The sequence below is a fragment of the Myotis nattereri genome (assembly GCF_964212035.1).
Source record: "Myotis nattereri genome assembly, chromosome: 15".
NCBI classification, from domain to species: Eukaryota; Metazoa; Chordata; class Mammalia; order Chiroptera; family Vespertilionidae; genus Myotis; species Myotis nattereri.
Genome location: NC_138090.1, coordinates 56,527,075 through 56,554,939, shown reverse-complemented (window position 1 = coordinate 56,554,939; position 27,865 = coordinate 56,527,075). Strand labels below are relative to the sequence as shown.

General features: G+C 49.4%; 1 protein-coding gene across 1 annotated transcript; it reads right to left on the bottom strand.

Annotated features, from left to right (window-relative positions):
- Window positions 1-2,580: 2,580 nt before the first annotated feature.
- Window positions 2,581-27,865, bottom strand: LOC308530529 (uncharacterized protein). Its single transcript, XM_081107241.1, has 8 exons — window positions 27,824-27,865; window positions 24,329-24,414; window positions 22,762-22,888; window positions 22,493-22,588; window positions 9,986-10,066; window positions 6,190-6,486; window positions 5,221-5,291; window positions 2,581-3,565 (listed from the first exon to the last, which is right to left on the bottom strand). The coding sequence occupies exons 2-8, from the start codon at window positions 24,383-24,385 to the stop codon at window positions 3,455-3,457; spliced, it is 840 nt and encodes a 279-aa protein (XP_080963367.1). The 5' UTR covers window positions 24,386-24,414; window positions 27,824-27,865; the 3' UTR covers window positions 2,581-3,454.

The following is a 27,865-nucleotide window of genomic DNA, read 5'->3' as shown; positions in this document are numbered from 1 at the left end:
CCCGACTGTGACCCTGGTCCCGGCAGCAGGGGAGGAGGGTGATGGGAGTCAGCCCGTCCGCCTGCTGTGCGAGGCTGCGCCCCCTGGTGGAGGAGTTCGCACAAATCCTTGTTTCGGAGCCTTTGAAACAGTGGTTCTCAACCTTCCTAACGCCGGGACCCTTTAATACAGTTCCTCATGTTGTGACCCCCGATTTCATTGTTACAAATGGAACATAGTGAAAGCATAGTGATTAATCACAAAAACAATATGGAATTATACATGTGTTTTCCGATGGTCTTAGGCGACCCCTGTGAAAGGGTCGTTCGACCCCCAAAGGGGTCGCGACCCACAGGTTGAGAACCGCTGCTTTGAAACGCAGGGGTTTCAGGGAAGCCAAGGGGAGCAGGTGGCCCGTCCCCCAGCCACCCAGCACCTGGCCCCCAGCCCTTGGCCCGTCCTGGGAGTGGGCGGATTCATGAGGAGAATGACAAGCCAGGGTCCCCTGGCAGCCAGAGAGGCACCCCCGACCCCCTCCCCCCATTTTATTTTATTTTATTTTTTAAAATATATTTTTTATTAATTTCAGAGTGGAAGGGAGAGGGAGAAACATCAATGATGAGAGCGAATCATTGATCGGCTGCCTCCTGCACGCCCCCCATTGGGGATCGAGCCCACAACCCCGGATGTGCCCTGACTGGGTATCGAACCCTGACCTCCTGGTTCATAGGTGGACGCTCAACCACTGAGCCACGCCGGCCTGGCTGAGCTTCTGTATTTGCCACCAATACAAGCCCGAGGAATGTGCCAGTCAGGACGCATATGCCTTTAACAAGGGCCAGCCGTGGCTTGTTGAGTGCAATCAGCAGGAGAGGAAGAGGAGACAGGATCCGATACGCACCCCAAATCCCGCCAGCTGGCTCGGTGAGGCCGTGGGAAGGCCCGTGGAAGTGAGTCCGGCTGGGCCCTGGCCGGTTTGGCTCAGTGGATAGAGCATCGGCCTGCGGACTGAAGGGTCCTGAATTGGATTCTGGTCAAGGGCACATGCCCGGGTTGTGGGCTCGAACCCCAGTAGGGGGTGTGCAGGAGGCAGCCGATAAATGACTCTCTCTCATCATTGATGTTTCTATCTCTCTCCCTCTCTCTGAAATCAGTAATATATATATAGTGGGGCCTTGACTTACGAGTGTCCCGACTAATGAGTTTTTCGAGATACGAGCCGTCTCTTGGCCAATTTTTTGCTTTGAGTTGCGAGCTAAAATTCGGGTTACGAGCCAGCTTCAGATACCCCACCGCTAGTTGGCGCAGCGAACGTCACAGTGAACGTCACAGCATCAGCCCAGCATCACGTGTCTCACTCGTTCACTTTTTGATTTGACATACGAGTAATTTGAGTTACGAGCTCCGTCACGGAACAAATTAAACTCGTAAGTCAAGGCCCCGCTGTATATTTAAAAAATGAGTCCGGCTGGTGTGGCTCAATGGTTGAGCGTCCACCCAGGAACCAAGAGGTCCCCAGTTCAATTCACCTTCAGGGAACATGCCCAGGTTGTAGGATCGGTCCCCAATAGGGGACGTGCTGGAGGCAGCCGGTCCATAACGTTCCTCTCTCATCAATGTTTCCATCTATCTCTCTCCCTTCATCTCTCCCTAAAAATCAATAACACACATTTTTTTAAAAATGACGCAGACTCTAAATACGCATGCGTACACACCCACACCCACACACACACACACACAGGAATTTTAAAAATCAGGACGATATTCCTGCCCCCTGTGGCCAGATTGGTTGGGCATCGTCCCATATACCTGGGGGGTTCAGTCTTGATCCCCAGTGGGGGCAGGGGAAGGATGCAAGCAGGAGGCAGCCAATAGATGTTTCACTATCTCCCTCTCCCTTCCTCTCTCTCAAAAAGAAAAAAAAATTAAAAATCTTTTTTGTTTTGTTTGTTTTTTGAGCGAAAGCCAAGTTCCCTGCAGCGGTTCTCAACCTGTGGGTCGCAAACAATGAAAATACATCCTGCATATCAGATACTTACATGACGATTCATAACAGTAGCGACATTACAGTGATGAAGCAGCAACGAAAATAATTTTATGGTTGGGGGTCAGCACAACATGAGGAACTGTATTAAAGGGTTGCTGCATGCCCTGACCAGTTTGGCTCAGTGGATAGAGCGTTGCCTTGCGGACTCAAGGGTCCCAGGTTCGATTCTGGTCAAGGGCATGTACCTTGGTTGCAGGCACATCCCCAGTGGGGGGTGTGCAGGAGGCAGCTGATCGATGTTTCTCTCTCATCGATGTTTCTGACTCTCTATCCCTCTCCCTTCCTCTCTGTAAAAAATCAATAAAAAAAAGTAAATAAAATATATATATTTTTTAAAAAGGGTCGCGGCATTAGGAAGGTTGAGAACCACTGCACAGAAAAGCTACCTGCTGCAGGGAGGGAACCCAAACTTGGTTGCCCCAATTAAAACATCTTTTTTTAAAAAAAAAAAACAAAAAAACAACAACCAGGGCTGTCATGCGACAAGACAGAACTGAAGGCCAAGGATTCAGCGGGTTAAAGACGGTCTTTTTCTATTTGACGAGGACGCCGAGTCGGGTTTTCACTACCGTTTATTGAGCTCGTCCTAAACGCCGGACACATGGGTGGCCACGAGTTCTTTATCTACTTGGCAAGGACGTCACAATGCTACACGCAGGCGTCAAAGCACACAGCTGATGAACACGAACACAGACACGGCTAGGAACACTGCACGGGCAGACAGGCCTGTGCCAATGGGTTTCCGCACGGCCTCCCTGGCTTCCGGCAGCTGCGGGTTTAGGCCGCAAGGACCCGGAGCCTGGCTCCGAACAACACGACTGGTGAGACCGAGCTGACTGACCGGGTTTCCAATTCCACGGGCAGAAGCTACGTATTCCTCTTAAGTGCCCGTGGGACGTGCGGTAGCGTCGGACACGTTCTGGCCACGGGGAAAGCTTTCTGGAAAGGTGTGGGAAACACGTTGCCACAGGCCACGTTCCCTGTCCACCGTGCGGGAAGTCACAGACACAACACTGGTTGTACCAGATAAATAAACCCAATCACCGAGTTTCGAAGCACAACGACCTACGGAACAGAACACGAATGATCGGACCTCACGACGTGGCCACGGCTGGGACTAGAAGCACGTCGGTGCGACTACGTCTACTAGGATAGCACGTGGTTTTGTCAAAAGGAACGGTAAATGAATGAAGTGCTCAAAACTGGGGACAGGGAGGCCTCCCTGGCTGGGTAGCTCAGTTGGTTAGAGCTTTGTCTGGATACACCAAGGCTGGGGGTTCGGTTCCCAGTCGGGGCTCACACAAGGGTCAACCGAGGAATGCAGGAGTAAGTGGAACAACACATGGACGTTTCTCTCTCTCTCTTCCTCCCTCTTTCTCTCTCTCAAAAGACCATCCAGGCGCTTCCTTCGCCGCCTTCCGAACGGGCTTAGATGTAGAACACGGCGGGCATCCCCGTTAACACCAGGAACAGGAAGAGGCCGCACACGATCAGGAGTAAGGTCGTTTGCTGGGGGGGTCGCGGCCACTCCACGGCGCCCTGAAACCGAAGGGGGAGAGAAGGATGAAAGTGGGAAGGGAGGGGCCACCGCTGTTACCTGCGGGAAAACGGGGCCACGGGACTGACCGGCATGTGGACGGAAGAGCTGATGGAATTCAGGGGCGGATGGAAGATAACGGACGTAGCATCCCTACGCCCCAGAAGAGGAAATATCGGAACGTGGGAGGACAATTTCAAAGCGATAAAGTCTCACCATTTTAAATACCATCTCTAGACCAGTGGCTTTCAACCTTGGCTGCACATTAGAATCGCCTGGGAATCTTTTTAAAATCCTGATTTCTGGGCCTCATCCTCCGGGAATTCTGTTTCTTTGCTACTAATGTTGTGGCCCCACCCCATAACAAACAGAATTTCCGGAGGATGAGGCCCAGAAATCAGGATTTTTAAAAAGATTCCCAGGTGATTCTAATGTGCAGCCAAGGATGAGAACCACTGATCTAGACTCTACTGACCCCCATATGCCTGTGCGTGTGTATTTCTTGACCCAGCCCCTCTCCCAAATTCCCGACGCATGCATCTCACTGTCTACTTGCCACCTTCACTTGGATATCTAACGGGCATCTTTTTTGGATGTGTCCCAGCCCTGGCCAGTGTTGCTTAGTGGTTAGAGCACCAACTCACCTATTGGAGGGTTGAGGGCTCGATTTCCGGTCAAGGGCATGTACCTGGGCTCCAGGTTCAATCCCTGGCCCCAGTCGGAGCGCATTTAGGGGGCAACCAATTGATGTGTCTCCCTCACAATCGATGTTTCTCTCTCTGTCTCCCCCTCCCTTTCCCCCTCCCACTCTCTTTAAAAACCAATGGACAAATATCCTCGGGTGAGGACAGTTGAATGGTTGGGGGATGTTCAATGGGTAAATGGGAGGGTCAATGGATGGAGAAGCAGATAGAGAGATAAGGTGGGTGGGTGGGTGGGTGGATGGATGGATGGATGGATGGATGGACGAACAGAAGGACAGACAAATTAATAAATGGATAGGTGGATAGATGGATGGATGAATAAGTGGTTGGATGGATAGATAGATGAATAAATGGATGGATGATGGATGGATGGATGATGAACATATGGACAGATGGGATGGATGGATGGGTAGACAGATGATGGATGGGTGGAATGGATGGATGGATGAATAAACAGATGGATGATTGATGGATGGATGGATGGATGGATGATGAACAGATGGACAGATAGGATGGATGGATGATGGATGGATAAAATGGATGGATGGATAGATGGATAAGTAAATGGATGGATGGATAGCTGGAAGAATGGATGGAGGATGGATAGATGGGTGGATGATGGACAGGTGGATGGCTGGAATGGATGTGTAACGAGTAGACAAATGAAAGTTAGGGTGGCTGAATGAGGGGGTAGATGAATGAGTGGTTAAGCGATAATGAATTTATGAGTGAAGAGTTGAGGGTATTTGTGGTTGGAGTTACACACACCCCATGGACCCCTTCCACGCCATGTCTGACCGCCATAGAAATGTGTTCTGTTTCCCGTGGGCGACCTCGTGGGGCTCACATCCCTCCACAGACGTTTGTGGGGCAGGGAAATGGCAGGAAGGGAGTGAGACAGCTCACTGAGGTCGCAGGTGGGACATTCGTGACAGGCGGGAACCCCGACTTACCCGGGATTCCTCCGAGTCATCTTCCACCGCTTTCCACTCCTGGGGGAGCCTGGTCTCTTGAGAAGACAGGTCTGTGTGAGGGGGAGGTGGGTGAGAAAGGAGCCGTGGGTGAGAGATCAGGCCAGCTGGGGGGCTCTGCTTGTTCTCTCTCACACTGATGTTTCTCTCTCTCTCCTTCCTCCCTCCCTCCCTCCCTTCCACTCTCTCTAAAAATCAATGGAATAGAAAAGAAAGAAAGAAAATAAATAAATAAATAAAAATCAATGGAAAAAATATCCTTGGGTGAGGACTAACAAAAATCTATAATAATAAAGTGTAATATGCTAAATAGACTGGACATCTTCCAGACAACCTTCCGGACGAAGACTGTGAGGGAAGCCTGGATCCCTCGGGTGCCAGAGTGAAGGTGGTGCTAGCAGCTGGGGAAAGGAAGGCCTACTCTTGCATGAATTTCATGCATCGGGCCTCTAGTCTATACTAATAAAAGGGTAATATGCTAATTAGGCCAGGAGACCTTCCGGGAGACTTTCTGGACATCCTTCTGGACAAAGCCATGGTGGCAGGGCTGAGGCAGAGGCGGTTAGGGGCCATCAGGCCAGCAGGGGAGGGCAGTTGGGGGCAATCAGGCCATCAGAGAAGGGCAGTTGAGGGTGAGCAGGCTGGCAGGAGGGAGGCAGTTGGGGGCGATCAGGCAGGCAGGCAGTTGAGAGGTTAGGAGCCAGCAGTCCTGGATTGCAAGAGGGATATCTGACTGCTGATTTAGGCCTGAGGGGTCCCAGATTGGAGAGGGTGCAGGCTGGGCTGAGGGACACCCTGCCTCCTTGTGCATGAATTTCATGCACCGGGCCTCTAGTAACTAAATAACACTTGAAAAATGTGTTGAACGGGTCAGTGAAGCAACGATTGTCTCGTCCTCCCCAGGCTCTGCCCCGACTTCCCCGCCACCTCCCGCGGGACCTGCGCCCTCACCTTTCTGGTCACCAGCACCAGCGGGCACCCTCACCGCCACCCAGTCCTGGAGGAAGGCGGCGCGCCGGTCCCAGGCCCTGCTCTGGTCCCAGGTCCTGCTCTGGTCCCAGGCCCTGGTCTCGTAGGGCACCCTGGTCTCGTAGGGCACCCTGGTCTCGTAGGGCGGCAGCAGCAGCTGGGTCATCTCGGGCTGCATCAGCCCCCGCAGCTGCTCAGGCCGCAGACTCTGCATGTCTCCAGGTGGTCTTCTCTTCGGTCCAAAGGTCCTGTCCGGTCCCCTGGGCACAGGCTTGGAACCTGAGGACCAACAGACATTCTGTCATCCAGCAAGTACGCACGGAGCGCCACGGGTGCCGGGCGCTGGTCCTGGGCACCCAGGGACGCACTGACCGGAGCAGAGCTCCCTGCCCTCCCCTCATCGGGTTATGGTCTAGTGCGGGGAGAGAGATAGACAGTGTGTGGAATGATGATGTGTGCTCTGGAGACAAATAAAAGCAACATGCACAGACACACACACACACTCATTCCATGTGCCAAGGCAGAGCCAGGAGTTCCTGGGAGACACTCACACACAGAATCCCTCTGGCTGCAGAGCAAAGGGTCTGTCCCTCCACCAGTCTTCTGCAGGCCTGGTTTTCTGTTTTGCTGTCATGAAAAAAAAAAAAAAGGAAGAGCCCTGGCCAGTGTGGCCCAGTGGATAGAGCGTCACCTGAGGACTGAAGGGTCCCGGTTCGGTTCCGGTCAAGGGCACAGGCCCGGGTTGTGGACTTGATCCCCAGTGTGGGGCGTGCAGGAGGCAGCCGATCCATGATTCTCTCTCATCGTTGATGTTTCTCTCTCTCTCCTTCTCCCTTCCTCGCTGAAATCAATAAAAATATATTTAAATAAATAAGTGGAACAACAAATTGATGTTTTTCTCTCTCTCAAAAAAAAGAAATAAATAAAAAATCAGTACAAAACACACCAAAGGCAGATGCTCTACTTCAAGGAAATGTGAGCAACTCAACAATCAAATTCCTGTGCGACCATGTCTGGAGCCTCGTTCAAAGGCACCTGCTGTAAAAACCAATTTTTTAAATGAGCCACTCAAGGAAATTTGATTCTGGGCTGAGTACTCTGTGACATCAAGGAATTCTCATTGATTTTTTTAGTGTGGAAATGGCCGTGTAGGTTTGTAAGAAAATGTCCACATTTTCTTTGTTTAAGGGATGGGTTTGTCTAACTGGCTTATTTCACTTAGCACAATACTCTCCAGGTCCCTCCATGCTGTCTCAAAGGGGAAGAGATCCTTCTTTTTTACGGCTGCATCGTATTCCATGGTGTACATGTCCCACAGCTTCTTTATCCACTCATCCATGGATGGGCCCTTGGGCTGTTCCCCCATCTTGGCTACGGTAACTTGAGCTGCTATGAACATAGGGGTGCACACATTCTTTCTGATTGGTGTTTGGGGATTCTTGGGATATCGTCCCAGAAGTGCACTGTTGGTGGGAATGCAGACTGGTGCAGCCACTGTGGAAAACAGTATGGAGTTACCCCCCAAAATTAAATATGGTCCTAACCGGTGTGGCTCAGTGGGTAGAGCGTCGGCCTGCGGACTCAAGGGTCCCAGGTTTGATTCCGGTCAAGGGCACGTACCTTGGTTGTGGGCACATCCCCAGAAGGTGTGCAGGAGGCAGCTGATTGATGTTTCTAATTCTCTATCTCTCTCCCTTCCTCTCTGTAAAAAAATCAATAAAATATATATATATATATATATATATATATATATATATATATATATATATTTAAAAAAACATCCTATTTAAAAAATTTTTTAGTATGGAACTGCCATTTGACCCAGTGATCCCACTTCTAGGGATGAACTGATTAGAAAACAAAAACCAAAAACCCCACCTGTGGTACATTTACACCATGGAATACGATGCAACAATAAAAAAAGAAGTATGTTTTACCCTTTGAGAGAGCATGGAGGGACCTGGAGAGCATCATGTTCAGTGAAATAAGCCAGTAAGAGAAAGACAAATATCACATGATCTCACTCATATGTGGAACCTAATGGACAAAACAAAATACAGCCAGAGACATAGGAGCATGCAACAGACTGGCATGTCTCAGAGGGGACGGTGGGGGCGGGAAGAGATTAACCAAAGAACTTATGTGCACATATGCACAACCCATGGACACGGACAATAGTGGGGTGAAGGCCTGAGGTGGAGGGAGGCTAAGGGGGGGAATGGGAGACATCCGTAATGCTGTCAACAATTAAAACACATATTTAAATTTAATATATATATTTATTTTTTTTAAAAGTAGAAGGAAGACAGTCTGGGAGCCAGTGAGCACAGGCGGTGGGCTGGGTTAGGCCTGGGCTGCAGTGCGCCCGTCACTGTGGGCTGGGGAGGTGCAGGGGGTGGTGGGAGAGGCCACCAGCACACAGTTTCCAAGAAACCCAGACAAGCCCTGGCCCGGTGGCTCCTCATCTTAATCTACACCAAAGAGGTTGCGGGTTCAATTCCCGGTCAGTTCACATACCCAGGTTGGGGGTTCAAACCCTGGTCCAGGCAACTGCGGGAAGGCAACTGATGGGTGTCTCTCTCTCTCACATCCATGTCTCTCTCTCTCTCTCCCCCTCCCTTCCTCTCTCTCTCAAATCAATAAAAACATATCCCTGAGTGAGGATTAGAAATAAATAAATAGTCGTAACCGGTCTGGCTCAGTGGATGGAGCGTCAGCCTGCGGACTGAGGGGGTCCCAGGTTCGATTCCGGTCAAGGGCATGTGCCTTGGTTGCGGGCACGTCCCCAGTAGGGGGTGTGCAGGAGGCGGCTGATCGATGTTTCTAACTCTCTGTCCCTCTCCCTTCCTCTCTGTAAAAAGTCAATAAAATATATTTTTAAAAATAAACACATAAATAAATAAGAAAACCTAGACTTCAGTGTAGTGAAGGCCAGAGGGAGGGAGGGAGGGAGGGAGGGAGGTGGAGGAGGGGAAAGGGGGGCAGGAGGGGGAGATCTGCCAACAATTAAACTAAAATGAAATTAATCGGTCTGGATGGAAAGCTGTTTCGTTTCTGGTTTTGTTTTATTTTCGGTGGGAGACGTCCTGGATCGTGCGTTTAAGCCCAGGGAATGCAGGGGGGAGGGTGGCGGAGGGAGAAGCCGAGAGCCACGGGTCCAGGTCGGAAGGAGCTGGATCTGCTGATGGAGGAGGGAGGGGGGGGGGCGGGGGCAGGGGGACGGGAACAACAGCGACGACAATAACAGTAACTGCAGCCGGCGGCCGGTCCGCATTGCGGCGGAGGGCCAGGCGCTGCGCACGCGCGTCCTGTGGCTGAGCCCCCCCGCGGCAGACACTGTGCGGACGGAGGGCGCAGGCCCCGGTCCCGGCCGCAGGGCTCCCTGGAGCCGGCGGGGAGGCGAACCCCGTCTCCCTGCCCCGAACGCCCGGCCGCTGCGGGGAGCGGGGGAGGGGGGGGCACACGTACCCAGACACGCCCGGCGCACACGCGCGCGGGGAGGGCGCACCGGGACACGGAGCCCCCGCGGCAAACCGCGCGCGGACAGACGCGGGGACATCGGCGCAGGGCACCCGCCCTCCCGGCGTCCAGGCCGAAATTCAGGGGCAACCAACCCACCGGCCGGGGTACAGCCCGACCCAGCCCTCGGCCACCTCTGCAGCGGCCCTGGCCTCTCGCCCCGGGCGCGCTCGTTCCCATCCCGGTCCCCTCACCACCGCCCGCGCCCCCAGCCCCGTTCCCCGCCCCCGCCGCCCGCGGGGCCCCTGGAAGGACTCACCCTCCCCAACCAGACCCGTCCAGGCGCTGCTGCAGAGATGGCGCGGCAGGAATCTCGGCTGCGCAGGCGCGGAGGCTGCGGCTGGGGTGGGAGGGAGGGGAGGGAGGGGCGGGTGGGCGGCTAGTCCCCTCCTCCTTCCCGGGCCGGGAGCCTGCGCCTGGCAGGGGGGAGGGTGTGGGGAGGGGAGCGGAGCAGTGACGCCGTGCCCGCAGCGCGGGGGTTGGGGGGTGGGGATGGCCGAGAGGTCGGCCTCAGTGGGAAGCGCTGTCCACCCCCCGCCGATGGGCCTGGACGTTACGTCCACATCCCGCTAAGCCCGCAATGGTTCTCAACCTTCCTAACGCCGCGACCCTTTAATCCAGTTCCTCATGTTGTGGTGACCCCCATTTTCATTGTTACAATTGAACATAATGAAAGCATAGTGATTCATCACAAAAACAATATGGAATTATATATGTGTTTTCCGATGGTCTTAGGCGACCCTGTGAAAGGGTCGTTCGACCCCCAAAGGGGTCGCGACCCACAGGTTGAGAACCGCTGCACTAAGGCAACCACTAGGTCCCGATCAGGGCAGGGGGTGGGGGAGGAGGGAGGGAGGGAGGCGCTGGCAGGAGCGTGGCAGCCTGGGGACCCGGGGGTCAGGGGCTGGCTCTGCCCTTTGCCACTACTGTGTCGTTGCCACTTGTCATCTCCGTGCCTCAGTTTCCCATATGCCTTACTCCCTCGCAGGATTGCTGTGAAGGTAATAAATAAATAAATAATGCCTATATGCTGTTTAATAGCCAATAGCTGTTAGCTGATAGCGGCTCTTGTTATCGCAATTATGCACCTTGAACAATGCAGCGACTACCTCCAAACTGCTCTCCTGGAGGCTACATCAAAATAAAATAAAATAAAATAAAATAAAATAAATAAAATAAAAGCCCTGGCCGGTGTGGCTCAGCTGGTTGAACATCATCCCGTGCACTGAGAAGTCGCTGGTTCCTTCCAGGTCAGGGCACATGCCTGGGTTGTTGGCTCCATCCCCAGTAGGGAGCGTGCAGGAGCAGCCGATCCATGTTTCTATCTCTCTTCCTCTCCCTTTCCCTCTCTCTCTAAAAAAATCAATAAAAACACATTTTTAAAAAATATATATTTTTATTGATTTCAGAGATGAAGGGAGAGAGTTAGAAACATTAAGATTGAGAGAGAATCATTGATCAGCTGCCTCCTGCACACCCCTTACTGGGGAATCTAGCCCGCAACCCGGGCATGTGCCCTTGACTGGACTCAAACCCAGGACCCTTCAGTCCACAGGCCAATGCTCTATCCACTGAGCCAAACCAGCTAGAGCACTAAAAACACATTTTTTAAAAATATATTCCATTGATTCTCCACAGAGAGGAAGGGAGACAGAGTCAGAAACATCAATGAGAGAGAAACACTGATCAGCTGCCCTCTGCACATCTCCCACCGGGGTTGTGCCCGCAACCCAGGCACATGCCCTTGACTGGAATCGAACCTGGGACCCCTCAGTCCGCAGGCCGACGCTCCATCCACTGAGCCAAACCGGCCTCGGCATATTTTTTTAATTTTTAAATGTTTTTCTCAGAGAGGGGGGAGACGAAAAGAGATTCACCAAGAGATATGCATAACCCATGAACACAGACAATAGTGTGGTAAAGGCGTGGGGTGGGGTAGGGGCTCTGCAAAGGGGTCAAAAGGGAAGAAAAAGGGGACATCTATAACACTGTCAACATTAAAACATATATATTAAATTTTTTAAATGTTTTACGAAGCCATAGATGAGGGAAAGATCTCCTTTTATATAATCATATTTTCTTTTCCCTGCTTACTGGTGAGGTGGAGCAAATTTACATGTCTGTTCACCAGGTTACTCTTCTCATCTGTGAATTGCCTGCTTATACCCTCCCTGCATGATTCTATCGGTTTGTGTAGCGGTTACTTATAGGAGGAGATTATATATATATATATATATAATCTCCTGGATATCAATATCCTTTGCCTGTTCATCTGGAGGTATTTTCTCCTGGCCTGTGTGTCCAGTGTTCACGCAAGAAAGGGGGTGATGGGAGATAAGACCAGAGAGGCATCCAGGGTCTTGAAAGCCACAGTAACATCTTACAATGTGATCGCAGGTGCGCTGGGAATGTATGGATGGGAGGGTACAGAGAAAGGGGGTCACATAACCTGGTTGACATCCTCAAGCTGCTGTCCGGAGAAGGGGCTCGCGAAGGGGCAACGGGTACAGTGGAAGGACCCTGTAGGAGGCAGTTGCAATAAACCAGGTGAAAAAGAGAATGATGGTGGCCGAATGAGGGGGTGGCACAGGGGACAGATTTTGAATACACTGTGGAGATGGAGCTGAGAGGACTCGCTGATGGACAGGGTGTGAGAGGTGAGTGGGAAGGAGAACTCAGGGGAGACTTCTGGACTTTGAGCCTGTGCAGCCGAGTGTCCAACAGGGCACTGAGCAGGGTCGAGGTTTTTGTGTGTGCGTGGAGAAAACCAGGATTCCCTCTGGGGCATGGTAAGCATTCGGTGCCTGTGCTTCTGAGGTTCACACCAGGAGAGCCTGGACGGCTGAGATGCCAGCATTCAAAGACTCTGGGGTGAGGGTGGGGAGTGGGGTCAGGAATCTGCTCAGAGGAGCACAGGCAGCTAGAGAGGCCCCTGGGAAAGCAGGGCCCTGGGGGGGCTGTCCGCGGTGCTGAACGCCATACAGCTAGGCCTGCATGTACTTTAAGCCCTGTCCGTGGTGCCGAAACCACTTTCCTCATAGACCTGTCCGTGGTGCCGAAACCACTTTCCTCATAGACCTGTCCGTGGTGCTGAAACAACGCCCCATAGACCTGTCCGTGGCGCTGAAACCACCTCCCCCATAGACCTGTCCGTGGTGCTGAAACCTCTTCCTCATAGACCTGTCCGTGGTGCTGAAACCACCTCCCCACAGAACCTGTCCGTGGTGCTGAAACCATGTCCCCATAAAAACTGTCCGTGGTGCTGAAACCGCCTCCCGTAGACCTGTCCGTGGTGCTGAAACCACTCCCCCCAGACCTGTGGTGCTGAAACCACTTCCTCATAGGCCTGTCTAGCGGGGGGGGGGGGGGGAGAGTGTGCTGCTGAACTGTCCATGGTTCTGAAGCACACGGCCCTGTCCGCAAGGCTGAAACACATTCTCAAGGCTCTTGTCTACGGTGCTGAAACCCTTCCCCCCTAGACCTGGCCATGGCGCTGAACCCTCTTTGGGATCGACCTTGTCTGTGGTGGTGCCACCCCTTTCCCCACCTATACACTGTCCGTGGTGCTGAAATCTCTTTCAGATAGACCCGTCTGTTGAGCCAAGCCAGACCGAGCCGCGCCCCCCCCCAGCCCAAGGACCTGTCCATGGTGCTGAAACCCATGTCAGGTGGGACTGAGCTGTCCGTGGTACTGAACCCTTTCCCCATAGACCTGGCCATGGCGCTGAACCTCACTGGGGGACCCATCTGTAATGGTGACTCTCTAAGCAGAATGCACAGTTCTCTCTCTCTCTGACGTCTTCAAAGAACCCATACGCCCTGCTGTTGCCTAGAAACAAAGCTCTCTGGGCTGTGAGGAGCATGAGATGAAGCCGATGAGGGCAAAAACTGCACTGTCATTTTTAAGAGGCAGCCTTGGCTCTTAGGATGGCAGGGCCTTGCTACAACCTGACTGTAACTATTAACAGAATCTATAAACCATTTCTGTAGGAAAATGATGTACATCCCCCCCCCCCCAAAAAAAAGGGAAAACGGGAGACAGATGTGTCAGGATTCAGTATGATGGTTACCTTGGGTTGGGGGATGTGGGAGAGTAATTTTTTTTCTTTTTTGAGAGAGAGAGAGAGAGAGAGAGAGAGAGAGAGACATACATCAATTTTCTGTTCCGTTTATGTATGCATTTATTGGTAGATTCTTGTATGTGCCCGGACCAGAGATCGAACCTGCAACCTTGATGTACTGAGTCGAAGCTCTAACCACCTGACTACCCGGCCAGCGCTCGAGCAGTCTTAACCCTGTGACTTCAAACAGTGTAAGGATCTGTCAGACACATCACACAGAACCCTTAGCTGAAATTTTTTGCCTTGATACTAGAAGTTCATGAGCGGCGTTTAAACTACTCAGAGAAGTGAGGTACCAGCATCAGTTACACTCTCTGGACTAGCGTTCCTTTTCCTCTTAAAACTGTCATTATCCAGGATCCTCGACCTCTGTTCCTCTCAGGCTACTCCCATGAAAAATAACTCACTCGGATATCTGCCCAGGGCCCACACCAGGAGGTGTGACTTCCCGAGGCTAGAAAAGAAGCAGAAGTCTCACTTCCCCCTTCTCAAACCCAAAGCAATCCTCACACCTCAAACTTCCCAAAGATCCTATTGCCTATTCCCCCATCTTCCCACCAGATTCTTCTAGTATATTAAGTTTGTTTACTTGCTGTAAAGTGAGGAATATGAGCCAGAAACGAAGTGCTGGAAGGCTGATGGGTAGTTTGAGGGATTACAACCTTGGAAAGCATAAAGCCCAGGTGGCTCCAAAGAGCACCAGCCTCACACCTTTAAGGTGTTTCCAGAAAATTCGATCAGCCAGGTCCATCAGAACCATACGGCAGGGCTGGCCAGTTACGCAAAAGAAAAGGAGAGATGGTGTCATTGTAAGAAGGGGGCAAGAAAAAACAGGCAGAGAAAGACAGAAAAATATATAACTTAGGTTTTATTTTTGATATCACAATTATGAGTTTATGCTAGAATATAGGTCTGAAAATTTTTTTTCATTTAGTATGGCACAGTTATTTCTCTATGCCTATCTACACATTTATATTTCTTTTTTAAACTGCATAATGCTATTGAGTGAATACACAATAATTAACTTACCCACTTACCCATTACCCCAGTGGTCGGCAAACTGTGGCTTGCGAGCCACATGCGGCTCTTTGGCCCCTTGAGTGTGGCTCTTCCACAAAATACCACGTGCGAGTGCGCACGTACACTGTGATTGAAACTTCGTGGCCCAGATGTCGGTATTTTGTGGAAGAGCCACACTCAAGGGGCCAAAGAGCCGCATGTGGCTCGCGAGCCGCAGTTTGCCGACCAATGCTGATTACCCTAATAATTTACCACTTAAAAAATTTTTTTGCCATCATATGTTCACCTACCTTTGCACACTTTGGTCTCTGAGGAATTTTGATTCAAATAATATATACATATGACAACTTGTATAACTGACCATGGAATTGTCTTTTCACACTTTCACCAAGTATTGTCACTCTTCTGTGATTTAAAGTCAATCTATTGGGAAAAAGTGGATATATCACCACTTTATCTTGCATTTTTCTCCCTACTAGTGATATCGTGTAATTTTCATTAGCTGTTTTATTTCACCTTCTTTGACCTGGCTGTTAGCTTTGTCCATTTCTCCCTCTGCAGTAAAGAATGCTTCTTTTTCTACCGAGTTGCAGAAGTGACTATGACTGAGCTGTATCAGGGTTACCCTTCATTTGTTGCAAACATATCCTTTCGGTCTCTCATTTGCATATTAACGTTGACTCTGATGTTTTCCGCATAAACGTCAGCTCCAGGGTCGTGCGCAGTGCTTAAGAGGATCTGCCCCAGGGCAAGATGATAGGAATATGCTAACTCTGTCTGGTACCTTAACATCTTACCTTTACATCTTTAACCTTTCAAGCTTCAGCAGTGTGCCAGGGAGAGATCTCGGTCTCCCCAGAGAGCTCAGTGTCGCTCCAATTCTCCCACTGCAATGAGCATGCTTCTTATCACACATATATAAGGAGGGTCTGAACCCTCCACACAGGCGGGAGAAGCCCGCGCCCATCTCCTGTAGAACAAGGAATGCAGTGCTCCTAGTTTCTATGCCAAAGTAGAGGGGCCATGTCCTCTGGATAAGAGAGCTTCTCACGCCCTAGCAGTATGGCTCAGTGGATAGAGCGCCAGCCTGAAGACTGATGGGTCTGGGGCTCGATTCCCATCAAGCACATGTACCTCCGTTGCAGGTTCGATCTGATCCCTGGCCCTGGTCTGGGCACGTGCAGATGTCTCTCTCACATTGATGTTTCCTTCTGTCTCTCCTTCTCCCCTCCACTCTCTCTGAAAGTTGATGGAATCCTCGGGCGAGGATTAATAAATAAAAAAGAAAAGAGAAAAGAGGTCCCCTCACAGGGCCCTCCAGTGGACTGCAGCAGTCACAAGAGAGCCGAGAGCTCAGAGTACTCCTCCAGGGCGGGGGGAACTACTAAAGGACACGGGCATGCTTTTGGGGTGAAGCAAGTGTTCTAAAAGGAACTGTGGCGATGGCTGCACAACTCTGACCACGTCCAAGCGTCGTGTACTTCAAGTGGGTGAACTGTATGGTGCGTGAATTACATCTCAACGAAGCTGTTACAGAAACACACCCACCACCTGCCTCTCAATCACTGTTGCTAAAGCGTGAACACAGCATCGCTTCCCGCAGCACTGAAGGGTTCTACTCTCTGCCTTGGACCATCACGACTACTCTCCTTATGCCCTTTGTGTCTGACAATTCCTGCTGCTCTCCCCTCTCCCCTGCTGCTACTGCCACACGTTCTGGGGATAGGAAGGCATTCTTCCCAGAACTCCCTAGCTCAGCCATGGGCAAACTACGGCCCGCGGTTTGAAATGAATAAAACTAAAAAAAAAAAAAGACCGTACCCTTTTATGTAATGATGTTTACTTTGAATTTATATTAGTTCACACAAACACTCCACCCATGCTTTTGTTCCGGCCCTCCAGTCCAGTTTAAGAACCCATTGTGGCCCTCGAGTCAAAAAGTTTGCCCACCCCTGCCCTAGCTCCTTCCTTTTTAAAAAAATTTACTGTTTTTTTTAGAGGGAAACATTGATGTGCTGTTCCACTTATTTATGCATTCATTCGTTGAATCTTGTACGTGCCCTGACCGGGGATCGAACTGCACCCTCCCTGGCATGTCGGGATGACACTCTAACCAACTGAGCTACCCAGCCAGGCCCCTAGCTCCTTCTTGAGATTTCTCATGACGGTACATGTCACATACTCATCAGATACTGTGTATTTCACTTCTTCGTGTCTTCCCCCACCTGATCTGTAAGAGCAAAAACTCTTTGTACATTTTGCACCCTAGTGTGTCCTCAGCATCTGAAACAGGAAGTGCTCAATTAAGGTTAGTGGAATGAGTACTACATTCCTTCTTTATCACAATTCTATGGCTGCCTTTACAATATACAGGGACTTTTACTGGAACATCAGTGAATTTACATATTTAACGTGGGGAGAAATACCTTTGCCAGACTGAGTCTTTCTGTACAGACATGTCTACCTTTAAAAAATAAGTTTACGTGTTAGCGTGTACATTTATACGCTGATTGCAGTATACGTTTCTCTGTTTTGGGATCAGTCTTCAGTTTCATGGAAGATAAGATTTATATTTATTTTACGCTCTAGAACAATATCAATATCTCAGGAATTGTCCATGATACATTTCAATCGGTCAGTGTTGAACTACCTCTTCCAGTTTGTTCCATGCTATGAATCTATTTGAGTTTCCTAGCTTGTTTGGGTTTGTGTTTAATACTCTCCCCTGGCTAGTCCTCCATTCTACCAAACGACTTTGTCCTGATTGGCCTATTCTCACTTCTAAGTGCACTGAGGAGCCTCCTCCTCATCAGTGCTATTTATTCAAACAGAGGGAGCGGTAAGCTGCCATGTCACCCTGTGGATCACAGACTCCTTCAATTCCCAGTGTGTTCACCTTTCATACCTACAGGCAGAGTCGAGAGCCCTCTGTCTGCTCTGAAGACTGCAGATTCGTCATCTTGACCTACTGGTTCGTTTTCCTTGCAGGTGGACATATCTGTAAGGCAACTTTTACTCTAAGGGCACTAATTATGTGCCAAGGATTATGTGCTGAGCCCTTTAAATGGATCACCTAACAGTCTTCAAAACCTGTGTTTTGAATGGAAAAGTAATATGAGTACATTTTAATTTTTAAGAGGTTAAGCTGACTACAGTGTTAAAACTATGTACTTGAGGGGAGCAAGAGGGAAAATGGCTGTAATGCTATTTGCAAAAGTCCTGGATTAGGCCGACAGGACACAGACTGGGGAGTGTGGGTGGATTCTAGGGGCCGGGGGAGACTGAACTAGAGGACTCGGTGGCACGTGGGCGCGGAGGAGGGACGAGTGGAGGAGGAGGAGCAGGAGGAGGAGGACTCTCCAGTATGAATTCGCTGGTGATGCACGAGATGTACGCTCTGCCGGAAGGCCTTCCCACATTCCTCACACCCGTAGGGCCTTTCTCCAGTGTGAATTCTCCGATGCAGCGTCAGGTGGGCTACCTGGCTGAAGGCTTTGCTACATTCCTGACACTCGTAAGGTTTCTCCCCCGTATGAACCCTCTGATGCAGAGTAAGGGATTTGCGGTGGCTGAAGGCTTTCCCGCACACATTACACTCAAAGGGCTTCTCACCTGTGTGACACCTTTGGTGACAAATCAGGTACGCCCTCTGCCTGAATGCCTTCCCACACTCGAGGCATTCGTACGGTCTTTTCCCAGTGTGGAGTCTCTGATGTTGGACCAGATAGGAGCCATCGCTGAAGGCCTTCCCGCATTCGGTACATGTGTAAGGCTTCTCGCCCGTGTGAACCCGCCGGTGCTGGGCGAGGTGTACGATCTGGCTGAAGGCCCGGCCGCACTCCTCACACTCATAAGGCTTCTCTCCCGTGTGTGTTTTGCGATGCTGGGCGAGGTGGGCGTTCTGGCTGAAGGCCTTGCCGCACTCCTGACACTCATAAGGCTTCTCTCCGGTGTGAACTCTCTGGTGATGAGCCAGGTGTGTGCTCTGCCGAAATGCTTGCCCACATTCCTGACATTCGTAGGGTTTCTCCCCGGTGTGAACTCTCTGGTGAAGAGTGAGAGAGCCGCGGTGGCTGAAGGCTCTCTCGCAGAGCGCACACGCGTACGGTTTCTCTCCCGTGTGAATTCTCTGATGTACAGTCAGGGAGGAGCCGTGGCTGAACGCCTTCCCACACGTGTCACATTTGTAAGGCCTCTCTCCGGTGTGAATTCTCTTATGCTGAATGAGTCCGATGTGGTCTGTAAAGGCCTTCCCACAGTCGGCGCAGCCAAAGGGTTTCTCTCCGGTGTGGTAGTACCTCCGGTGGCGGATGAGAGAAGCGTTCTGCCTGAAGGCTTTCCCACAGTCAGCACATTCATAGGGCCTCTTTCCCGTGTGAATTCTTCGATGATGAGCCAGGGAGGAGCAATCGCTGAAAGCCTTCCCGCACTCAATGCACTCATAGGGTTTCTCTCCTGTGTGGACCCTCTGATGCTGAGCGAGGTGTGCAAGCTGGCTGAAGGCTTTGGTGCAGCGCTGGCACCGATAAGGCTTCTCCCCAGTGTGAACTCGCTGGTGTTGAATAAGATGAGCATTCTGGCTAAAGGCTTTCCTGCACTCGGCGCACTCAAAGGGTTTTTCTCCCGTGTGTGTTCTCTGATGTTGAGCTAGGTGGGCACTCTGGCTAAAGGCCTTTCCACACGCAATACATTCATAGGGTTTCTCTCCGGTATGGATTCTTTGATGAAGAGTCAGGGTAGAGATTTTGCTGAAAGTTTTCTCACAGTCTTTGCATTTCAGAAGTTTCTTTCCTCTGCAGACTTGCTTGTGTTTTTTAACAAATGCCTGTGTTTTTAAGCTTTCCTTATCTGTGTCAAAATTGTATGTTCTCTCTTCAATGGGAAATATGTGTTTTACATAAGAAAATGTATTCAGATGAAAAGCTGTCCCAGGTTTGTTAGAGTGGTCTTTTTTCTCAATGAGCGCACCTATATGATTGACTGTCTCTTGCCTAAACTGTGGCTTCTGACTTACCAGGTCCCTCTCAAACAGGTCTTCACATTTCCAGTTTTCCCCTAATGTGGAACACTCAAAATTATCAGAGCTTGTAAGTCTTCCCATTATCGTTACCTGGGATAATTTTTCTTCGTAAATGTCCTGATTTGGAGATAATTCTTTGGTCATCCACACACACTCCGAGTCTGAAAGGTAGTAAGAAAGCAAATGGCTCCTTTATTTAATGCTAGAAGAACGGAAACTTCTCAAATGAGACCAGGGGAGTCAAACAGTTACTGAAGCCCACAGAGGTTAATGTTCTTAGACGAAGTCAGGCAACGCAACCTAATTTGACATTTCTCAAATAAAGTCTCCTTGGCTATGGTGTATTATTTCTTTTTTTTAAAAACCTTCCTTTTAAAATAAATTTTTTAAATTGATTTCAGAGGAAGGGAGAGGGAGCGAGACAGATAAAAACACCAATGATGAGAGAGAAGCACTGATTGACTATCTCCTGCACAGCCCACAACTTGGGTTTGTGCCCTGCCTGGAATCCACCTGTGACCTCCTGCTTCATAGATCGATGCTCAACCACTAAGCCACACCAGTCAGGCTCTGGTGTATTATTTCAAGAAGACTTTTAATTAAAGATTTTATACCAATATTTATAATTGAGATTTGTCTGTTAATTTCCTTTCTTGGTACTATTTTGGTATCAATGCTATGCTGTCTTTATTAACACATTTTTTAAAACTTCTTTTTATTCTGTCACAGAACATGTGAACCAACGCTGATGATATTTTTCCTAAAAGCTTTTATAGAATTTATTTGTGTAATTATTTGGAGTAGCTGCTTTTCTTCGGGGAGGCAGTTCTTAGATGACTGTCTACATTTCTTCTATTTAACTGGTCTGTTGAAATTCTCTCTCTTCTGGCATCAGGTGTGATAATTTATGCTTTCCAAAAATATTATCCATTTAATTAATTTAAGTTTTCAAATTATCTATAGAGTTGAGGAAAATAGATTCCTATGATTCTTTTAAGAACTTATGTACTGTTAGTTGTTTACTATTATTTCTTTTCTTGTGTTTTCTCTCATTTGTCCTCACAGTTTATGTTTTATTGGTTTTCTAAAGAAACAACTATTTGATTTAATTTCATATATACTGTTTTCTAATACATTTACTCAGAGAGAGAGAGAGAGAGAGAGAGAGAGAGAGAGAGAAACACTGATTTATTACTTCATGTATTTATGCATTTATTGGTTGATTCTTGTATGTGCCCTGACCGGGGATCGAACCCCTAACCATGGTGTCTCAGAACGATGCTACCCAACCAGGGCAACAATCCTCTTCTTGGAAATATGATAACTGATATCAGGAAAAAGCCACACTATAGCCATGGAACAAACTATAACCATCTCACGGAGGCAATGTATATCTTATACACTGTTAACTCGTTTTCTAAACCAGAAAAACAGCTTTCATGCAGGGCAGGCGAAAATACATAATTAAGTTTGAAGAAAATAAACTGGGGCACAAATCCTAATTACGACAATAAAAGTGGGAGAAGATTGCCCTAACTGGTTTGGCTCAGTGGATAGAGCATCAGCCTGCAGACTGAAGGGTCCCTGGTTGAGTTCCGGTCAAGGACACATGCCTGGGTTGCGGGCTTGATCCCCAGTAGGGGAAGTGTAGGAGGCAGCCAATTAATGATTCTCTCTCATCATTGATGTTTCTATCTCCCCTTCCCTCTCCCTTCCTTCTGAAATCAATAAAGATATATTTTTTAAAAAAGTGGGAGAAGATAAAGAGGCAGGAGGTAACATTAGTGAGCTGATCTGTTCACCTTTCACGTGGGTATCAAAAGGTGGTATTCCGAGTCTCATGTGAATTATAAAATATAGATTCAAAAATACATAAAAACATAAAGGTAACACCTTGTGGGACTGAAAACCTTTCCAATTCACAGGGTGGGATGGTGTGAAAGGAGAAAAACCATATATAAACAACAAAGCAAGAAGAAATAATCACAGGACAAGAAAGAAAAAATAATTAAAAGTAGAGGGAAGAACACAGCTATAATTACTGTTAATCCAATAAACACGTTTTAAAAAAAGGAAAAGTTTTAAACAACTGAACACAAATTTGAGGAATCCAAAAATGCTGACTGTCAGGAATGATTGTAACAATATGGCACGAGGTCAACATAAGTGGAACATAGGAGCGTCCAGACACAGACTATGGGATTTTCAGGAGATCAGTGAAGGTCCAGGTGGCACATCGTGCCAGTGAGGAGGAGGAGACCGACTTAAAAAATGGAGTTAGAGGCCCTGACTTGGTAGCTCAGTTGTTAAAAGTGTCTTCCTGATACACCAAAGTCATAGGTTCGATCCCCAGGCAGGGCATATACAACAATCAACCAATTAATTCATAAATAAGTGGAACAACCAATTGATCCCCCCGCCTCCCGCATCATCTCTCTCCATAAAATCAATAACCTTTTTTTTTTTTCCAATAACCTTTTTTTTAATGGAGTTAGAACAAGATGTTTCCATTTCAGAGGGGCTTTTAGAGTTGTTGGCCAACAAGTCTTAGAGAGAAGAAACATCCTGAGAATAGCTTCCCCAGCGCTAGCAATCCTGTACTTACGTGGGCACAGGCCTCCTGCCCTCTCGCCATCCGTCACCCAGGGCTCTTCACCCTGCTCCAACAAGGAGATCACGTCTGGCTTAGACACGCAAAGACCTGCATAGAGGAAAAGAAGAAAACGGGCTATGCTGTGGCTACTGCAGAATTATGACCCAGTCCAGACGGTACGGAGAGAAGAGGGACGCGGTAGGAAAATGCTGAGAAAGCCGCGAGAGACAGCCGAGGCGGGAAGATTCCTGTGGGGAGGTGAGGGAGGCAGGCACTCTTACCCACGGAAACCAGGGTCCTGTAGTTCTCCAACATCACCTTCCTGTACAGAGTCCTCTGAGCGCGATTCAGGCACTCCCACTCATCCTGGGAGAAGTCTATGGCCACATCTGGGAAAGTCACTGCGTCCTGAAACGACACAAATGCAGTCTTGCTCAACCGGTGTTCACGTCCCCACTCGGGGGGCTCCAGGGTAAAGGGTTCTGCTGCTCACACTCTGGGGGGGCGAGGGGGTAATGTGTGTAAGTAATTGTACGGGGGTCTAATTGACCCAGGAGTGGGGGTTAGTTCCTGGACAACTTTTCTGTCCAGTTATATTGTATAAATTGGGAAAAATAAAAACATATATGAGAGCCATTCTCTGCTCTTGGAGCAATTCTATGAAATTTATAAAAAATGTCGACTGCATTAAAAACAGTATAATTAAATATTAAATATCTGATCTATATTTGAAACTATATCACCTTTCTACATGGAGGAATTAAAGAGCTCTGGGACTGCAAGGGAATGTCTGAAGGAAGGACGCCGACCTGACGAACATCATTTCAACCTACACAACATATTCTAAGAAATCTTAACGTTCTTAAGGTATTAAGAACTGTGCCCAGCCCTGCAGGTTTGGCTCAGTGGATAGAGCGTTGGCCTGTGGACTGAAGGGTCCTGGGTTGGACTCCTAGTCAAGGGCACATGCTCAGGTTGCGGGCTCTGTCCCCAGTAGGGGGCGTGCAGGAGGCGGTCAAACCATGATTCTCTCTCATCATTGATGTTTCTATCTCTCTCTCCTCTTCCCTTCCTCTCTGAAATCCATAAAAACATCCTATCTAATAAAGCGGGAATATGCAAATTGACCATCACAAATGCTGGTGGCACCCAGTCCTTTCAGCCCCGCGGGGGGGTGGGGGGAAGTCGGGGTGCAGCAGGCGCACAGTGCAGCTGGACCCGCCCTCAGCCCCCCAGCCACCCAGGGCCAGTCCGAGGCACAGGCAAGCCTCGGATGTCGGCTGCCCAGCTGCCCAGGGCCACCTGAGGCTTGTGCTGCCGGCAGTGGCAGCAGCAGAGGTGTGATGGGGCGTTGTCTTCCCCTGATCACCAGGTCGCCTCCCGCCCCTGAGGGTTCCCAGACTGTGAGAGGGGGCAGGCAGGGCTGAGGGACGCCCCCTCCAGTGCATGAATTTTCATGCACCAGGCCTCTAGTATTTATATATTTGCTGCATTTTCATTTGCCCAGCAGGCTGCTGGCTCTCTGAGAGCCAGATCGGCACATAGGAACCAGCAGGTGGCAGCTCTCCGATTCCTCTAAGGACTGTATGCTGTGCAGTCAGACGGCGTACAAACAGCTGAGCGCGGGCAATGAAGAGTGAACACCAAACAGGGAGAAAAGGCGGCTCCCAGAGACACGGGGCAGTTGGAGTCCGACCCTGTGACCCCAGCACTCATCAGGGAGGGAGGAAACAGAAACCCAGCCCCAGGGTGGAACTATGAGGCAGACAATTTTCAGAAGAAAACAAACATGACCAAACCCTGGAAAGCAAAACTATTGTAAGGAGGGAAGGGGGCGTGCTAACTCACCAGGGACATGGCTGTAAGAAGGTCAACGCCCATTGCCACCTCTGCCTGGCTCCTCATTCGACGAGCTCTACCCCATGAGCGCAGAGCTGGGGGGGGAGAGAGGAGGAGTGAGGTGGAGCAGCTCTAAGAACTGCAGCCCAGAAACTCTGCCTTCAGCTCCCTCTTTTCACTCTCTCACTCCCACCCACCCTGCCCTCAGCCCAGGCATTCGCTGGGAGACCAGGACAGTACAGCTGGGGTACTGCTCTGCTCGAGTTTTAGGCTGAGTATGACCTATACCCCGTCCCCCCAAAGCCAATCATTCATCAACAAGAGATGTATCAGGTGGGCTGCATATACAGGGTGTCCCCAAAATGTATGCACACTTTACAGCAGAAAGCTCAATTCTGAAAATGAAACGTATTTTAATAAACATTGCCGTTATAATCATTCAAAGTGTGTGCATGCATATTTTGGGAGGCACCCTATCTTTACACTCCTGATTTAACCTTCACGATCTTCAGTGAAAACAGAAAATGCCGTCACCAGTTCACCCATGAAAGCTCTGGGACGTGAAGTCTTTTGCACAAGGTTCACAGCTTGGCAATAACGGAGCCAAGTCACTGACCTGGGTGGGCCTGACCCTCTCGCCCAAGCAGACACCAGAATATAACGGTAAACACGCCTCCTGGGCAGCTAACCAGCAAGGATTAGCATAGGTTCTATGAGACTTGAAAAAATGATTTCCCGCCCTGGCCGGTGTGGCTCAGTGGATAGAGCGCTGGCCTATGGACTGAAGGGTCCCAGGTTCGATTCTGGCCAAGGGCACATGCCCGAGTTGCGGGCTTGATCCGCAGTGAGGGGCGTGCAGGAGGCAGCGATGATCCATGATTCTCTCTCATCATTGATGTTTCTGTCTCTCTCTCCCTTCTCCCTTCCTCTCTGAAATCAATAAAAATATATTTTAAAAAATAAAATATTTTTAAAAAACAATTTCCCCAGAAAGAGTCTATGTGGCTTGCGGGACACTGGACAAAACTGTCAGCAGACCCTGGTTCTCATTTTGCTTTGTGACAAACAATAATTTGAAAAAAAGTCCCTTGCCTCCCCTGAGGCGAGCTTCCTCTATCAGGAAAAGTTCTGGTATTTTCCCTCTAAACTCCACAGTTTTCTGAAAGCATAATTATCTATCTATCTATCTATCTATCTATCTATCTATCCATCTATCATCATCTACTTATCTATTTATCTAAAACCCTAAGCGACCATTTGACCGTTCGCTATGGCATGCACTGACCACCAGGGGGTAGATGCTCAACGCAGGAGCTGCTCCCTGGTGGTCAGTGCACTCCCACAGCGGGAGCGCCGCTCAGCTGACCTACAGGTGCCAGACGTCGGGCTCACCGCTGGCGAGCACGGCTACGGAGGTGTGAGCCTCTCCTGCCTCAGTGCTAAGGCCAGGCCCGCGTGGGCTCCTCCCTGGCCGCCTGCCACTTCATACACTACTACATCCCGGATTGCGAGAGGGCGCAGGCCAGACTCAGGGACCCCACCAGTGCACGAACCCATGCACCGGGCCTCTAGCGATGATAATAATAAGAGTGAACACTCGTGCCCTAACCCATTTGGCTCAGTGGATAGAGCGTCAGCCTGTGGACTGAAAGGTCCCAGGTTCGATTATGGTCAAGGGCATGTACCTTGGTTGCGGGCACATCCCCAGTGGGGGGTGTGCAGGAGGCAGCTGATCGATGTTTCTCTCTCATCGATGTTTCTAAGTCTCTATTCCTTCCCCTTTCGCTCTGTAAAAAATCAATAAAATATATTTAAAAAAAAAGAAAATAGTGAACACTTGTTGAGCACTTTCTATGTGGCCGGCGCCACACCATATATTTTCAGGTATGGGCTCATTTAACCCTTATAACAGTCCTATTAGGTATGTAATAGCAGCATCTCCATTTTATTATTTTTTATGTTAATTTTTAAAATGTTTTTATTGAGCCCTAACCTGTTTGGCTCAGTGGATAGAGCGTCGGCCTGCAGACTGAAAGGTCCCAGGTTCTATTCCGGTCAAAGGCATGTACCTTGGTTGCGGGCACATCCCCAGTGGGGGGCGTGCAGGAGGCAGCCGATAGATGTTTCTCTCTCATCGATGTTTCTAACTCTCTATCCCTCTCTCTTCTTCCCTGTAAAAAAAATCAATAAAATGTATATTTTTAAAAAATGTTTTTATTGATTGTTAGATAGAGAGGAAGGGAGAGGGAGAAAGAAAAACATCAATGATGAGAGTGCACCATCGATCGACTTCCTCCTGCACATCCCCTACTGGGGCTAGAGCCTGCAACCTGGGCAGGTGCTCTGAACAGGAGTCAAACCAGCAACCTTTCGGTGCACAGGACGACCCCCAACCAACTAAGCCACACCAGCCAGGGCTCATCTCCATTTTATGTAAGAGAAACTGGGTCAGAAAATCTAGGGCCCAGGGAAAAAAGTGAGGCCCTGGCCAGGTAGCTCAGTTGGTTAGAGCACTGTCCCAATACACCAAGGTTGTGGGTTTGATACTCCATCGGGGCACATACAGGAAGTCAACCAAAGAATGCATAAATAAGTAAAACAATACACCAATTGTTTTCTCTCCCTCTCTCTCTCTCTCTCTCTCTCTCCCTCCCTCTCCCTCTCTCAAAATTAAATAAATAAATAAATAAATAAATAGCTCAGTGGAGGTTTGGGGATCTGAACTCTTGAAGCTATCAAACCCATCTCAGAATTGGTTTCTTCATTGGTCAGAAAGTGTTTAAGAGTGTGGCTCAGTGCATAGAGCCTCAGCCTGTGGACTGAAGGGTCCTGGGTTTGATTCTGGTCAAGGGAAGCCCAGGCCCTAGTTGGAGACAACCAACCAATGTGTTTCTCTCACATCGATATTTCTCTCTCTTTACCTCTCTTCCACTCTCTCTAAAAAAAAAAGAAAGGAAAGAAGGAAGGAAGGAAGGAAGGAAGGAAGGAAGGAAGGAAGGAAGAGAGAGAGAGAGAGAGAGAGAGAGAGAGAGAGAGAGAGAGAGAGAGGAAAGAAAGAAAGAAAGAAAGAAAGAAAGAAAGAAAGAAAGAAAGAAAGAAAGAAAGAAAGAAAGAAGGAAAACAATCCTATATAATAAAAGCATAACATGCTAAGTGTCCCACCGATCGGTCGACTGTTCGGTTTACCGCTTGACCAGTCCCTATGATGCGCACTGACCACCAGGGGGCAGACGCTTTGACCGGTAGGTTAGCTTGCTGCTGGGGTCCACCAATTGGGACTGGGCCAGATGGGGTCAGACACGCCCTGGGGCCCTTCCTCAGTCCCTCCCCAGCCCCTTGGCCTGATCGGGACTGGGTGAGAAGGCCCTAATCACCCTGATAGCTGGCCAGGCCAAGGGACTCCACCCATGCACGAATTAGTGCACTAGGCTTCTAGTACAATAATAAAGAAAAAATATACAAGAACAAACTGTGTTTAAAAAAAAAGTGTTTAAGAGCACCCACCTCCAGCCCTGGTGGAGGGGACTGCATGAGAGCCAGTGCAGC

Coding starts and splice junctions, on each gene's coding strand:
- LOC308530529 (XM_081107241.1), bottom strand. CDS start 24,385: ATGAGGAGCCAGGCAGAGGTGGCAATGGGCGTTGACCTTCTTACAGCC. Junction 22,889..24,328: donor TTCTTACAGCCATGTCCCTG/GTGAGTTAGCAC, acceptor GTGTCGTTTCAG/GACGCAGTGACTTTCCCAGA. Junction 3,566..5,220: donor ATGACTCGGAGGAATCCCGG/GTAAGTCGGGGT, acceptor CTTCGGTTTCAG/GGCGCCGTGGAGTGGCCGCG.